We start from the raw sequence: 15,097 nt of genomic DNA on the forward strand, positions 1-15,097 counted from the left end.
TTAAACCTCCAGAACATTTAAAACGTCCCCCGGTGCGCTTGCTGTTCGGAACGTCGGGGGTGCGCAGCTCTCGGGACGCGGCACCGGAAGCGAGCCGGTACCACCAGACGTAGTACTGGACCACGCGAACCGGAGCCGCGTTAGAGTGCAGGAGCTCTCCAGGTCCTAGCGCCGGCCGGTTTTAGCTAGCAGCTCGGAGGTTGGAGACCCGCCCGTTATCTAGTGAGAGCAGCCGGTGAGTTAAAGGGCGGGACGCCCGCGCGCGCGGTATGGAAAGGCACGTATGAGAAAGTCCGCGATTAATGCGTCAAAAAAATTGTTGGCGTCAAAGACACGTCAGATTAATGCGTTTTTAACGCGACAAATCTGACAGCCCTAGTTTATATTATTCGCTGTTTTTTTTTTTTACTCTTCAGTTCAGCACAAAAACTCTGAACTCAAAATGTTTGTATGAAATGTTTGCATCCGACGGAGGTGCTGCACTGCTGAGGTGTATCTCTGCAGAGCGGAGAGCAGCGAAACTCCCTTCCTAGCGCGGAGGAGGAGCGCGCATCTCCACTCCCCCTCCGCGAGAGGAGCACCCCCTCCTCTCTCCATGCCCCTGCATGGAGAAATGGCATCAGCTGAATCTGAAGAGGCTAAAAAAAAATCCTGATATGCAGAAGAAGATAAACGGGGAGGATAATTATCATCTAGAGCAGGTGTTTATTATTTGACTTAGGAAGATTTTAAGGCACAGAGGAGTGACACTCCTCAACTGCGTCATAAAGTACACTGTTTCTGTGGCTGCCGTACAGTCGTTTCTTCTGAATTTAAAAAAAAAAACTTTATGTTGAGCAATACTTCAGTGTTCTTTAATAAATGTTTTACAAAGCATGATCAGAATTTTTTTTGATGAGTATTAACCGGTAACAGACATCCTTCGCCGTGGGGATGTGGGTTCTCCTTATTCCCAGATTCACTGAGGTCTCCAGCACATTTTTAGTTTTACTTTGATCAACAGAAAGCTCTGTTCTTATGGGGTAAAACGTTACAGAACTAGAACTGGGCCAGGTTGAAAGCAGCTCAGTCCCTCACCTGCTCAATGAGGTCCAGAATGCTCCACAGGGACATGTGCTGCCGGACGATTATTGGGCGGTGCGAGCTCCTCTCTGAGGCTACGGGTAGTTTAGGTAGAGGTGTGGCTGGAGGAAAAAAAAAAAAGGAAGGACAAGAATAAATTACAGCTTTTGCTGTTGCACCCTTCACATTTATTCAATCAATATAATTATTTAAATTAAAAAACAGGTTATTTACTAAATCGGAATAAACTCCATGATCTGTCTGTGTTCATTTAACTCAAAGCATTGCAGAAGAAATCTTGACATGAGGAGTCAGAGATTCTTCTTTTCCAGCATTTAAATGACATCTTAATGAGCAGTTAAGAAAAAAAAAAAAAAAAAAACATCCTGTGCATGTACTTATAAGCTTAAAAGGGCAAGAACTGTCTACAAGTTCACCGATTAACAGAGTTACAACAGTTCTTTGTTTTCTAATCTCTAAGTAGCTGAAAATTATAAGGAAGAAAATAAGGTCATATGTTCTACCACATTTTTCTGTCAATAGAAATGGTATTAAAGTAGATCGTTTTCCAGTTCGTCAATAAACACTTTTTTAATAGATCTTGAAAGGGAAAAGCAAATGCTTCAACTAATTAGATAGAACATGTAAAGAACATATATGAACCTTTTTTTCCCATAAAAAGGAGCCATGAGGAACGAAGAATAAAAGCAAAACTGGATCAAATGTTCTGTAGAATCACATGCATGAATAAATCAGATAAACTATTGTAGCTGCTTGAGCTGACTGAAAAAAATATAGATTTTTTTCAATAAAGATGCTATAGTTAAGACTTTGGGGGCAACAAAACAGATTCCGTTTACAAAGGTGCACATACAAGCCTAAAAAAACATGTTTCCAACTTAAGGAAAGTCAGAGCCAATGGCACAAACGATGGGAAAACTCATTTTTGTTTACAGCAGCTCTGAAATCTGATACACCTGAGGGGATGGAACTGTAAAAACAGTCCAAAATAAACCAGATTGTTTTATTTTTCATGTATTAAAATAAAATATCAAAAATTGTGGTACAAGCAAAATCTCAACTGTGTGGGGGCTTTGATGAAGGTTATGGAAAAGGACTTGTGAGTTCCTCCCCCACACGGAGGAGTTAAAGAATCTCTGGCTCTTCTGAGGTGCATTGATGTGGATGCCCTTTTGCAGTAAAGAGGAAATAAACTGCAAAACTGTCAGTATTCTATGTTGCAACCCACACTTATTGTTGCATGTAAAATTAAAAATGTGTAATTCTCTTCTTGATCTGGGCCTGGGATGGAGGTGTCCCAAACCTATAGATAAAAAGCTAAAACACATTGTGGCTCAAAGAAAAATTTAACGTTTTTCCATTTTTAAAAGTGACATATTTTTAGACTATGATGCACATCAAGCAAAGGAAAACAGATCAACTTTACTCAACAAACAGTTGAAGATGTATCACTCCACCGGACTCCTGACTACAGTGCCCAAAATCCTCCAACAATTTATCCTACGGTTTGTTCTTAACCAGAGCAGAACTAAAACATTTTGACAGAACTTTGAGCACCGTTTACCACAAAAAATTCTTCCAAGGTCAGTAAGGATAACCAGTTTGTACTCAAGGCACAACCAATCATAAGGGGCTAATTCTAATTGAAACAAACAAAATAGAATCTAAAATCTAAAATATGAAGCATGCCTTATAGTCTTAAAAAATGGTAGAGGTCCCTAAATGACCTCTAATTTAATTTTAGTTAGACAAGTTTACAAATTTCTGGCTGAGATGCAGCAACAACAGTAAAATTAACGTGCGCATTCTCACTTTCAACTAGTCAAATATTGACGTTTGGCTAAGGCCACCTCCGCGTCACTTTTTGACGTTTTGGGTGCCCCCGACTGTTTTTTTGCTGTGCTGGCTGTTTGTAGAATCAAGGGTCCACAACCCTTGGGACACGGGCAGACTGGTCCTCAGGACACGTCCAGTAATGGTACCTATATCCATTACTGGTACCCAGACGCAGTACCAGGGGCAAGCACAGACGCAAAACCGGAAGCGAAGCAGTACTGGGTTAGGGTAGTGGTGCTCTTCACGTCCCGGTACTGGACCAGTTCCAGTTCCTGGCCCATGAGGTTGGGGACCCCTGATTTAATGGGAACAACCAGCACTTTAAAAAAACAACGAGTTGGGGAGACCCAAAATGTCAATTTTTAACGAGGATGGTTCCAAACATCAAAATGTGAGGAGTTAAGAGTGAGAATATGTTGAATTATACATGTGTGTACATATCATAGGGGTTGAAGTTGCAGATCCCTGGCTTAGACAGTAATTGTTAAGTGCATTATATCTGTGCTGGTTCTTCAACATTTTGAGATGTATTTCGACACATTTTTACTATAAAAAATGACTTTCACAGTTGGTATCTTGGTCTTGGTGTTACGTTTAATGCAAATCAGTCTGAAATAAGGCTGTGAAAAAATAAAAAACACCACGAGGCGAGCTGGAACTGACATGATGTACATGACTTAACATGCCGAAACATCATGCACATCTAATTAAGAAACTAGGTCACGCATTATTGTTTACAGTCTAGAAGACAAAACATTCTCAGACTCCGTCTCATATTCAGGCCACTGCTCATTGTTCAGCAGACTACAAAACCTATGAGAGAAGCGAGCTCAGGAAGGCTTTAAAGTTGTGCTCTACCAACACGACATGAAGCTAATTTTGGTGCTGTATTCGCTTCCAAAAAAGTTAGTTCTTCACACAAAAACTATGAATTATTCTCATTTTACAAAAGAGTAAAGTTCCAAACACAACATGACATATAAAATAAAATGTGTGCTTGTAATCCTGTACAAAGTTCTCCTTCTTTAGCCAACAGAGACAAAGTTCTACACGGAGAATACATCGACCTGAAAGAGAATGAGGAAAAGGTGCAGCCACACTCACCATGGTGGTGGCTGAATAAATTCCTCAGAAGATGATACTTGGTGGTGTAATCCCCCGCCTCGGATAATGGAGCGTCGTAATCTGAAAGATAATGCACTATCAGAACAGCAGGCTTCGGAGCCGGGGAGCGGCGGGGTTGCCTCAGAGCGTGGCAGATGCTTTCTCTGCACTCCTCTATCAAATATCTTCAGACAGCAATGGGCCGAAACACATTCTGGGCTGTCTTGACAGTGAACACCAAAAAAGGCAAAATACAGTTCTTTCAAAATAATAAAAAACGTTTAAAGGGCCTCTATCATGTAAAAATCAACTTTTTTGAGCTTTTGAGTGTATTATGTTCATTCCTCTCTATAAACTACTCCCAAGGTGGTATTTTGATCCATTCATGCAATTCTGAGCATCACTCTAAAAACCACCAGCCCCTCCCAACCTACAAAAATAAATGGGTCCTCACATTGTGATGTCACAAAGTGAGAACAGCCCCTTCCAGGAAGAGTTTGCGCTCCTAACACACAGTTTTTCTGCAGAGCTAGCAGTGATGGGGACAACACTTCCAATTTAAATGGACTATATGAACATCCATCTTTGCAAAAGTTTGGATGTTGTTTGGGCAAACGCAGACACGTTGCCAAGGATGATGTTATAAAATGGACGGCACTGACAAGGAGAAAGAGGCGGAACCTCGGGAATCGAGATGCCTTATTTTCAAGTAGGGAAAACACCTCACATAAATAACTCATATTTCCCATCTCTCTCTCAATCTCTCTCTCTCTTGAATATGCCAAATTCCAACCTCTTTTTTTTTGTTTTTAAAAATGTTTAAACATAGTATTTATACATCAAACTTCAAGTTTGATACTTTGGTCCAGTTTAAAGAGCATTTCTTCAAAGCACAGAACAACCAAGTCCTTTGCCCCCCACGAGTTTCAAGCTGTAACCTGATTACAGGTATATCTGGAGGGGTTAAAATCACCTCCACGCTAAAGTCAGGATACATACATTTGCAGATATAATAGTATATGGCAGGGGTGTCAAACTCAATCGCACAGGGGGCCAAATCCGAAACACACATAGGTTGAGGGACAAACAAGATAAACATTTATTGACAACACTAAAACTACATTTTTAAAACTTTAAAAATGTAACTTTTTAACATAACTATGAATAAAAACAGGCAGGGATATTATTCCAGAATAAATCAATTGAAGTCTTAAATAACTTTCAATATTTTACCCTCCGTAAAAATATATTTCATCAAAACATCAAGCCATTAAAAACAATAAAATAAAATAATCTGGAGGCCCGGATATCATTACCTGGCGGGCTGGATCCCGCCCCCCGGGCTTTGACTTTGATACATGTGGTGTACGTAAATATCCTTTTAAATAACTCGTACTATGTTTGTTTTGTCAGTTATAGTTGTGATGCACAACATTTGTGTTTAGTGTGGTGTATTTCTGTGTCAATGCATGTCAAAACAAGCACTGTAAAGCATACCATAGCTTGTTACCATAGGTGCTGGTGACGGCCTTCCCACTGCAAATGCACCACTCATGAAACCAAAATTGGTCCCTCCGTGGAACATGTAAAGATTGATGGACATGTCCAGCTTCAGAATTTCTGTGACAACAGTCAACATGTCTGTAAAGAAAGTCAAAAAGAAAAAAAAGGAAAACAGTTTTTTTTTTACATTTGTTTTCAAATGAATAACAAAACACAAGCAAAAATGTCAAAACAAGACATTTCTATTTAAATATTTGCATAAATATTTGTTATTCTAAGGCAAGTAGTAGCAGTTTTGGGGAAAATGGTTATGGACTTTCAGTGGCACAGATGAGTGGGAATGAAATGAATGAATAAAAGAAAAAAGCTTGAGAAGCATTGGGTTTATTTATACTCACGCTCCTCTTCCTACCACTTATGAGCACAATGGTTTGTGCCAAATGAGCTTAATAAATACTGTACACTAATACTCTGTAATGATGCTTCTTGTTCACTGTGTCAAATAACAGTTGTTGTTGAACCTTTTAAAACATAGTGATGTTGAAGCCTTGTTCATGTTAAAAACGTTCCACATCCGTAACTCAAAACTCAAAAAAAACGTTTTTGCAGTTTATCTATTTAACCTTTATTTTACCAGGAGGATCAATTGAGAACAGATTCCAGCAAATGTAAGTTGAACCAGCCATCAAAACAAAACAAAAAAGCAGCATAATTACTAAAACCACATATCCAGAAAGAATAATCTGATGTTTTCTACTTATTAGGGCCCCACATCGTCATTGTCTTTTCATTGTTTTTCTTTGGTATGCGAGTTAAATGTATTGTTCTACCCTACACTGGCTAAAACCTTGTCTTAAGCTATACGTCATGTTCTATTAGAATGTGATCCCAATTAAAGTTTTTTATTTTATGCATCTTTTACTTTGAAATTTCGTGTTTGTCAGGTGTGATGAGTTTTTTTTATGTTGTTGTGTCTAAATAAATGCGGCAATCACTCTCAGCTCTGACTGTGGTTGAGAGTGGAGTCAGAAAGATAAAGGAATTGTTTGTGAGAGTGATTTATCGGATAATTAAAAAAATATATTGTGGTGATTTTGGGCAGCCTAGAACCATGTAAGACCGATGCGAAATTCCCAAATCTTGCAAGCACATTCAAGTGACCACCTCCAATGAAAAGTCGATGTAAATGTGCAAATCAGGCTTCCACGTTCAAAACTCTTACGATCAAGCGTCGCTACGCAAGTTTCTACAAATGGTTTTTTGGGCTCTAAGATGTGCAGCCATTGAAAGGTAAACCACTTATACTTTGACCAATCAGGGACTCAGATTTGGTAGTGTCCTCTTCAAAACACAGAAGTGCCAATCGGTCGAAATTGATCATGAACAAACAATGTATTTTATCAGTTTGTACCCAGTCGAAATCATAAACAAAATCAACCAAATTTTCACCACTTTGCTGTTTAGCACCAAGCCAACTGTAGGGGGCGGAGATGCGCTAGTACAGCGGTCCCCAACTGTTTTCAGGACACGGACCGGTTTAAATTAGACAATATTTTCATGGACCAGTCTGAAGAGGGCCAAAGAAAGCATTTTTAAGCTTCTGATTTTTTAAAATCTACTTTCAGGATAAAATGTTGCTACAAGAAATTTTGTTTCAAAACAGTCAAAATATCAGAAGATATTTTTTATGCAGATGATGAAGATCCAATAAAAAGTGATTGACTTGTAGAAATCTTTTCTGATTGGAAGAAAAATCCATAAAAGAAACATTACATGCTTTTTTCCCGCATAGAATGTAAATTTAATCAAATTTTGTCTTAACATAACTCCCATTGACTGTTATTCTTATATACAGTCTATGATAATTCCTCATTCATTGGGTATTTTTTCAACACAGACAAACATTTTCGGCACTGAAGTTTCTGAACGGATGTCTACCTATATTCAGCCTTTCTGTCGGAAAATTCTCAAATATCACTATTACAAGTTTATTTTGTTTATTTACTTTATTTGATTGAATCTTCATTCTCCTTAAAATGTTTGCGGTTGGTTTAAGCTTTATGATTAAGATTTTCCTTCAATGTCAAAGTGAAGGCTAACATCCAAACGCTAGCTTTAGCTACGTCTGACTTTTAAGGTGTGATGGATAAATAAAGAAAATAAAGTGTTACAACCATCATAAAACTGGTGTTTCCTAAATATAATATAAATGTGACTCCACTGTGTCTACCAACTTTATTATCTGCTTGTGTGAAACAGTGGAGAGTCTGTCGCTGCTACTTGAGAACAACTGTCTCAATAAATCCGTATTGAGGAAGACGGCTGCTTTTGTCTATAAACAGCAGCTTTATTGTTCTTTGAAGTCAAAGAATCTTATTTGGTTTCCTCATTGGCTCTTTTCTACCAAAAGAAACTTTCTAAAAACGTTTTAATGTTTGGTTTTTATATTTAGCTCTGAGATACTAGCTTAGCAATCTATGTTAGTTGGCTGCTTTAGGTCACGTGATCCAGACAAATGTTGTGAACAGAATCCAGAAGTCTTTAAAAATAAAACTTCATTCAGGATCAGAAAATAAGCAAAACTGAAATAATCTAAGTTAGCTCGTTTATTTATTTCTGTCAGCGGTCCGGTACCAAGAGAGCTACGGACCAGTGCGGGTCTGCGGCCCAGGGGTTGGGGACCACTGTGCTACTACACAGTAGAAAAAGAAAAAGTAGAAGTTGTCTCTTCCTGCTCATCCTATGTCAGGGCTCTGCAACCTGCAGCTCTGGAGCCACGTGGGGCTCTTTTACCTCTCTGGTTCAAGAAAATAAAATGTTTGTAAATTTAAATCAGTAACATAATTTTCAGTCAGATAAGTCGAGCTTTATTAAACAATTGAAGTATAATATGTAATAATCCATCAAGCGGTGCGTCTGTTTTCTAAGTTTACCAAAGTTCTACTCAAACATTTGGACACATTTTAGAGTGTCATGTACCACAGGAAATCAATTGGTAAGTCAGTGGGCACAGCCAGAATTAAAGATCATCAGATCATTTTTGAAAATAAATTAAGCTTTTTAAGTCGACCAAATGGTCCTGAAAGTCTGGAAAGGGTCATTTATAATTAGCTCTGATTCAATTTTAGCTAGTTACATTTACGAATTTCTGGGTGAGATGCATCAAAAACAGTATAATTAACTTTTTATAATTGTCCTTTTAAATATCACTGCTGACATTATACTCTCTATCACATTTTCTGCATTGACATTATCCTGTATGGGACAAGGTGTTTTATTTTGAAAGGAAGTCATGTGAACCCTCTGTCAAGTTATAAACTACTTAATATTTATATAAAAAAGGCTATTTTCTTTTTATGTTTTTTTTTTATTTATGACAATAAATAAATAACCATAATAGTAAGTAATACAAATCAGTGTATTATGCTTCGAAAGGGTAAGTCAGACTTCATGGCTCCTACTGGGTTGTTGTTGGTTAGAAATTGACCTGAATGGCTCTTTAAGTGTTGAAGGTGGCCGACCCCTGTCCTAAGTCAACACCATGGGTTAAAAGTACGTCACCAGATCGATGTGAACATAGCATTACTCTCATAAAGACATACAGTGAGTCTTACCCTCAGCAGAAAACACATGATGCAGACCACCCCATAAATCAAACCAGCCAGACCAATACTCCATCACCATCTTTGGTTTCTGAGGCTGGTGGGAAAAGAAATGCCAAAAGTCCAATGGGTGCTTGAAATAAACTGTCAGCAACACAACAAAAGGCCTTTTCTCTCTCTTTCTGAGTCTAAAGATACACATGAAATGACAGTGTTAGGTAACGACACGTTTTGATTAAATAAAAATTCCTGATGTGAGTATATGGATAACTAAAAAAAACAAGCAGAATGGTGGATCTTGGGGCAAACACATAGACTTAATATATAAACAAACAGAATAATGGAAAATAAAATAAATAAAAATCAAATTTGTGGAGGTTTTGGCAATTAGTTGGTAAACTGGTGACTATACCTTTAAGATTCCCAGCTTTTTCCATCAAGAAAAAAAATCATAGGTCTATTTTGTGGCAAACTTAACCAGCCAATTTTTATTTTCTAGATGATCCAGTCTCATGGGATCATAGCCATAGAAAATTGAAATGAAATGAAGTAAAATAGCTCATGGGTTAGGTCTATATCAATGCAAATGTCGTGAAATTTTGCAATATAAAAAAGAAAAAAGGGTAACATTTGGTGGACAATATTGACTTTAAAATGAGTAAAGATAGAAGAGGGGAAAGAAAAAGCAGATTTACTGAAGTGTGTATTAAAACGTGCAATTCAAAAAACTCACTTGAATTTGTTCAAGATACTTGACTTCCTCTGGATCCAGTCTCTGAAAATTGATTGTTTCCAGAGCTTCCAATAAGAAAAAAAAAATAGGAAAATAATTTTTTCACTAAACATTTCAGTCGTCCTTTACATCACAAAGATAAGTCTCTCTGAATACATTTTAGTCATTCAAAAAAAACAGCAAAAAATGTTTTCAGAGTCTGTGCAACATAACCAAGGCTGACACTGTTGCAGTAGAATATCTTCAATCTAAATGGTATTAAATCAATTATTTTTTTAAAGCCTTAACGATAACGACCAATGCGTCTGTTTTGAAATTGTTAGTCAAATTTCTGTCTCATCTCCTCATCTAAAATACAGAAAGACCAATTTTCTGCAGCTTCACAGAATTCACAGCAAACAAAACGATCTTGAACTGCAGATGCGTGAATGCAGATCCGTCCTTGTCCCAGACCTCTTGGCAATTTCCAAAAAAATATAAAATAAAAAAGCTCATTTGACAAACCTCCTTTCACTCCCCCAAGCTTTAGCCCATCCTTGTTATCGGAGGTCAGCAGCAGCTCTGTGATGCCCCTGGACAATAACGCCTGGAGAGGAAGAGGAGGATAAAAGAGACGACTAAAAAAAAAAAAAAAAAAAAAAAAAACACATTCATAATGTGGCCTTTCTTATTTTTTGTAAATCCTGAAAGCAGCATTAATGGGTTTTTAAAAACAGGATTTCTTACCTCCTTGATGAAAGGCATGTACTCTTCATCCGTGGCATAGGAACCATATTCATTCTCCACTTGAACTGCAATGATTGGGCCTCCATGGGAGTACTGCTCATCAATTAACCAATGAAACGAGGACACAAGATAGTGAGTTAGACACTCTGTACCGTCAATACCTTCCTTGCAAGATTAAATCTTAAAAATAATCTTATATTTAGATAAAAATACATTAACAATATACACAGATCAGGAATAAAAAAATAAGCATTTAAATAGAGACAATGAAAACAGGTGTACACAATATAACAGACAATACATTGTGCCATGTAATAATAAAAGGCATAAGGATTCATATATATTTTTTTAATGATCCCTTCCCTACTCACTATCAAGTGCCCTAGAAATTTCCTAGAAGTTAATGTAATTTAGCTAAAATTTCAGCTACACGCTATCTATTTTAGCTAATTTAGGCTTTTCTTTTTACGTTTTTTTAGGCTGTTCTGGAGTTACGCTAATATATACACGCTAGCTGTTTTGGCTAGTTTTGGCTAATTTAGGCCTTTTTGAGATTTTTTAGGCTATTTTGAAGTTTAGCTATTTTTTCAGCTACATGCTAGCTGTTTTGGCTAACCTCAGTGTTTTTTTAGACTAATTTGGCATTTAGCTAATATTTTAGCTAGCTATCAGCTTCAGCGTTTTCAGCTATCAATTTTAGCATCTTCAGGCGCCAAATTCTGCTTACAGCATTCATAGTCATTAATTATGTTAACAGGTTTTAAAGTTTTTAAAATTTTGCTTTAGAGTGTTCAATAAAGGTTTATCCTGTTCGGCCCGCCACCTAGGGTGAGTTTTGGATTTTGGCCCCCTGTGTGATTGAGTTTGACCAGGATGCATCACGTGGACTTGTTTTTTACCCACCTTTCCTTTACTGATAGTTAATTGTGCATGGTTAGAGCCAAAATTAAGGTATTTGTTTGTATATCTGTTAGTTTTTTTACTTAACAGGCTTAAACTGAATCTTCTAACGTGTGGTTTATTTTATTTAGCAATCTCAAACCGCAAAGGTAGTTGGGAATCCACTTGTGTTTTCTGTTGGCCAAGTAAATTGGCTGACTTTGATAAGAGTGGGAAGTTAAAATTGGGATTGATGGTGTGAAAGATGAAGGTCAAACCAGTACTGATAAAGTTCATTAGCCAGGAGCAATTCATTTTACAGAGCAAGCAAGTGTCTGATTGGAGATCAAGAGGGATTACCTGCTCAGAAAGAGCACCGCTCCTGAGGACAGAAGTTTAAAAAAAAAAAAAAATAGCCGAAGCTTTGAAGGAGTTTCAAAAGCACATGGAAAAAAAAAAAAAAAAGATTCAAATCAAAGGGTAAAGCATTTTATCTGACAGTATGACAGATACAGAGAAATCCCACCACAAGCTGACAAATCCTGATCTTTGTAGCAGGAATTTTCTTTTAAGCCAGAATCAAGGAAGTAAGTGCAAGAATTTCCTGCAGTTTGTGAGCTGTACCATCCAGCCGTCTCTGGACCAACACTTTCCCAAAATAAAACGAGAATCCAGTACAAATATTCAAATGACCACCAGAGGATGTTCTTATACCGATAATTATTTAGTGGATAATTTGATATTATGAGATACTGCCGAATTTCCAGAAAGTGACAGTAAACAAATCAGTGCAGACAGACTAAAATTATAAGTTGAACAGAGTTAATTTCTGTTTTTATTTCATACTAGCTCAGACTCTGACAGAGCATAACAAGCTCTTTTTACCTTGAGGCAGACAGCTGCCACACGGCATTACCGCTAATGTTGGTGAAAAACAGTTTTACAGCCAGTTCTAAATACTGCACAGCCAAAAGAGTTTTCTCCGTAACCACAACACATGGAAAAATCAGGAATATTCACCTGGAAAGACATTTTAAAAAGTAAGGTAGAAGGAAGACCAATGAAAAAAGCGTTTTTGGTGTTTTTAACATGTTCATGTACATAAAGAAAATAAAGCTTACTGCAAAATTGCAGTTCTGAGTACATATTCAAATTGTTGTAAGGAATAAACAAAAAAAAAAATTACGTTTGAAAAAAGAGAGTATTTGCAGACATTAATGTTCAGAACTGGAAGTCATCAATCAAAACCAGAAGTCCCCCCAAATAAAAAAAACAACTTTATTTTGAAGACAGACTCCAATGAAAAAAGTGTTTTTGGTGTTTTTAACGTGCTCTTGTGGCATTTTCTTCTCATGCTGGAGGACATATATAGAAAGAATTTCAGATTAAAATGGCAATTGTGAGGATTTCTTTATTCATATTGTGATGGATCAGCAACAGAAGAAAAACCTGCAGTTTGCAAAAACTTGGGGTTTGTGACGCAACAACTGCCATGGGTGGGTTAAAGTCTCCAGCCTCTGCTTCAATTCTAAATCCTCTACTTACAGACAAATACATCCATTAACATCTTCATTTTCCTCGTCTGATCATTCATTTGGCTCAAAACTTGCATAGCTCCGATACTGCTCACTGTTTTTCCGCTATGCTAATGTTAGCTTGGGGTTGTGAGGGTCTTTAAAGTCCCCCTATCACAATTTTTTTAATAAAAAAATGTTCCCAGTAGTTTTAATTATAATTATGAAGTTTTTAACCATAATTCCACAACCTGAATGTCTTAAAAAGCCATTTTTCATGTTGATCTGAAGCCTCTGTTTCCAAAATCTCCTCTGAGGGGGCGTGGCTTTTGGAGCTGAACAGCCCCGCCCCTATGATAGCTCTGTGTCTCGCTAGCGTAAATCGTCACTGCTGTCAGCTTGGATAAGGAAGTGAAGAGCTTCATGGACCGAACTTTCATTGATTTACATTATAACTGCGGTCAAATGAGCCGCCGTTCACATTTCCGTGGTCACATCAAGAAGCTCCGTGGAGTCTGGTGGAGATTTTCCAGCGTTCTCAGTCCTGCTACCGTAAGTATTGGATGAAACTCACACAAAAAAAATCCAGTGACAGATTTTGCCTAAAAATGTCACAATCATAATTAAAAGACCACTAGGAACACGTTTAGATCAAAAGATGATCAGAGTGGGACTTCTTTGTGATTTTGCTAGCATGAAGTGTACCTGGTATGGAACCACTTTCTTAATGAGGTGATCAAAGTAGGAGTTGACCGCCTCTGTGAATCCTGGGTAGGTCGTTCTCAGCCTCATGTTCTGGTCTCGCAGAAGCCAACTGAAAAAACAGAAAAACAGGTTTGTGCAGTATCTCTTCAGTTAAAAAAGCATCGCTCCCAGCATGATTTCAGTTTTAGCCCTGAAGTCACGTTTCACTCCTCTGTATAAACACTTCATTTGGATAATTATCAAACAAACACACCCTGAGCGTGCACCCATGAGGGTAGGACAAATCCAAAAGTACCTGTGCGGAGTCTTTTCCTCTTTAAACAGATTAGATTTATTATCAATTACAAAAGTAAATGAATTCTTCCTTAACGCCAGACAGCTTGTCAGCCTCAATTACTGCTGTCACTGCGAGGCTTTAACCACTTGTGTCAGAATAAGTGAAGACGTTAACGGCAATGATGGAGGTTTTAAGAACTAATTTTACTTGGATTTAACTATTAATACATTTTTTTTTTAAAAAAACAGATTATTCGTCTGAAAAATTTATCCTCAATCTAACTAGAGGGATTACTTCAAAATGTGTTTTATATTGAGGCATCATGTAATAGGAAATATTGCTGCAACTCTAAAATATATTGCTTTTATATCATTTTATTATTTGCTTTTGTTTTTTTTTTTTGTTACCTGGGGAGTCCACCTAAATCCCATTCACCACAGATGTACGGTCCTGGACGTAGAATCACCCAAATACCCAAACTGGCGGCAAGGCGAAGGTAAGCTCTAGAGGGAAAAAAATAAAAATAAAAAAATCTAAGGTCTCCTTCTTAACAGCAGTTGCTTTATATAGGTTACCATAATGCAACGACAAAACTCATCTTTAACTGAACAATATATCTCAAAAGCTTTTTTACACCATTTCAAATCCTCCTAAAAATGAAGGTAGATCTTGTCAGTAGGTTTACTCCCTCAAAACCACATTAGTGGCACAACAGTGCCCCCCTCAGGACAAACTCTGCACTCCAGTGAAGCTTCTCATCTTTCTGTCCTTACTCCAAGTCGAGCTCCTCTTCGAAGTCAAACACCCCTCGCTCCGGCTCGTGCAGGTTCCACGGCACATAACTGGAAACACAAGAAAGCTGCAACTTATTTTCTGTCGAGTCAGCATTTTTCTTTGCTTGCCATTTTTTAGAGTTTTTATTGCATTAAATGAAAAGAAATAAAAACACTCCCCATATTTCTAATAAGAAAGTAAAATATGAAAATATGATGTGAATTTAGTAACACAGTTCATTTCTGGGGAAGATCCAAACCAGTGTAATGGACTGAGAAGGAGGAGAAAATGCACTCAGGACACACTTTAACCTAGCAAAAAGACCACGTCCTTAGGTTTGCTGATACAAGTAATCCCCTTT

The 15,097-nt window shown here is 37.5% G+C and overlaps 1 protein-coding gene across 2 annotated transcripts in view; it reads right to left on the reverse strand.

Moving 5' to 3' along the window:
• Positions 1 to 15,097, reverse strand: part of LOC112149139 (beta-galactosidase-1-like protein 2) — a 31,301-nt gene that overhangs the window by 13,734 nt on the left and 2,470 nt on the right. For both annotated transcript variants that reach the window (XM_024276630.2, XM_024276632.2), the window contains exons 3-11: positions 14,736 to 14,804; positions 14,370 to 14,465; positions 13,686 to 13,794; positions 10,588 to 10,680; positions 10,366 to 10,447; positions 9,862 to 9,926; positions 9,141 to 9,225; positions 5,521 to 5,664; positions 4,024 to 4,104 (exon numbers count right to left, since the gene is read on the reverse strand). In XM_024276630.2, the coding sequence (XP_024132398.1) occupies positions 4,024 to 4,104; positions 5,521 to 5,664; positions 9,141 to 9,225; positions 9,862 to 9,926; positions 10,366 to 10,447; positions 10,588 to 10,680; positions 13,686 to 13,794; positions 14,370 to 14,465; positions 14,736 to 14,804 (824 nt within the window). The remainder of the gene's footprint in view (positions 1 to 4,023; positions 4,105 to 5,520; positions 5,665 to 9,140; positions 9,226 to 9,861; positions 9,927 to 10,365; positions 10,448 to 10,587; positions 10,681 to 13,685; positions 13,795 to 14,369; positions 14,466 to 14,735; positions 14,805 to 15,097) is intronic.

This window comes from Oryzias melastigma, linkage group LG13, assembly GCF_002922805.2.
Source record: "Oryzias melastigma strain HK-1 linkage group LG13, ASM292280v2, whole genome shotgun sequence".
Taxonomy (NCBI): Eukaryota; Metazoa; Chordata; class Actinopteri; order Beloniformes; family Adrianichthyidae; genus Oryzias; species Oryzias melastigma.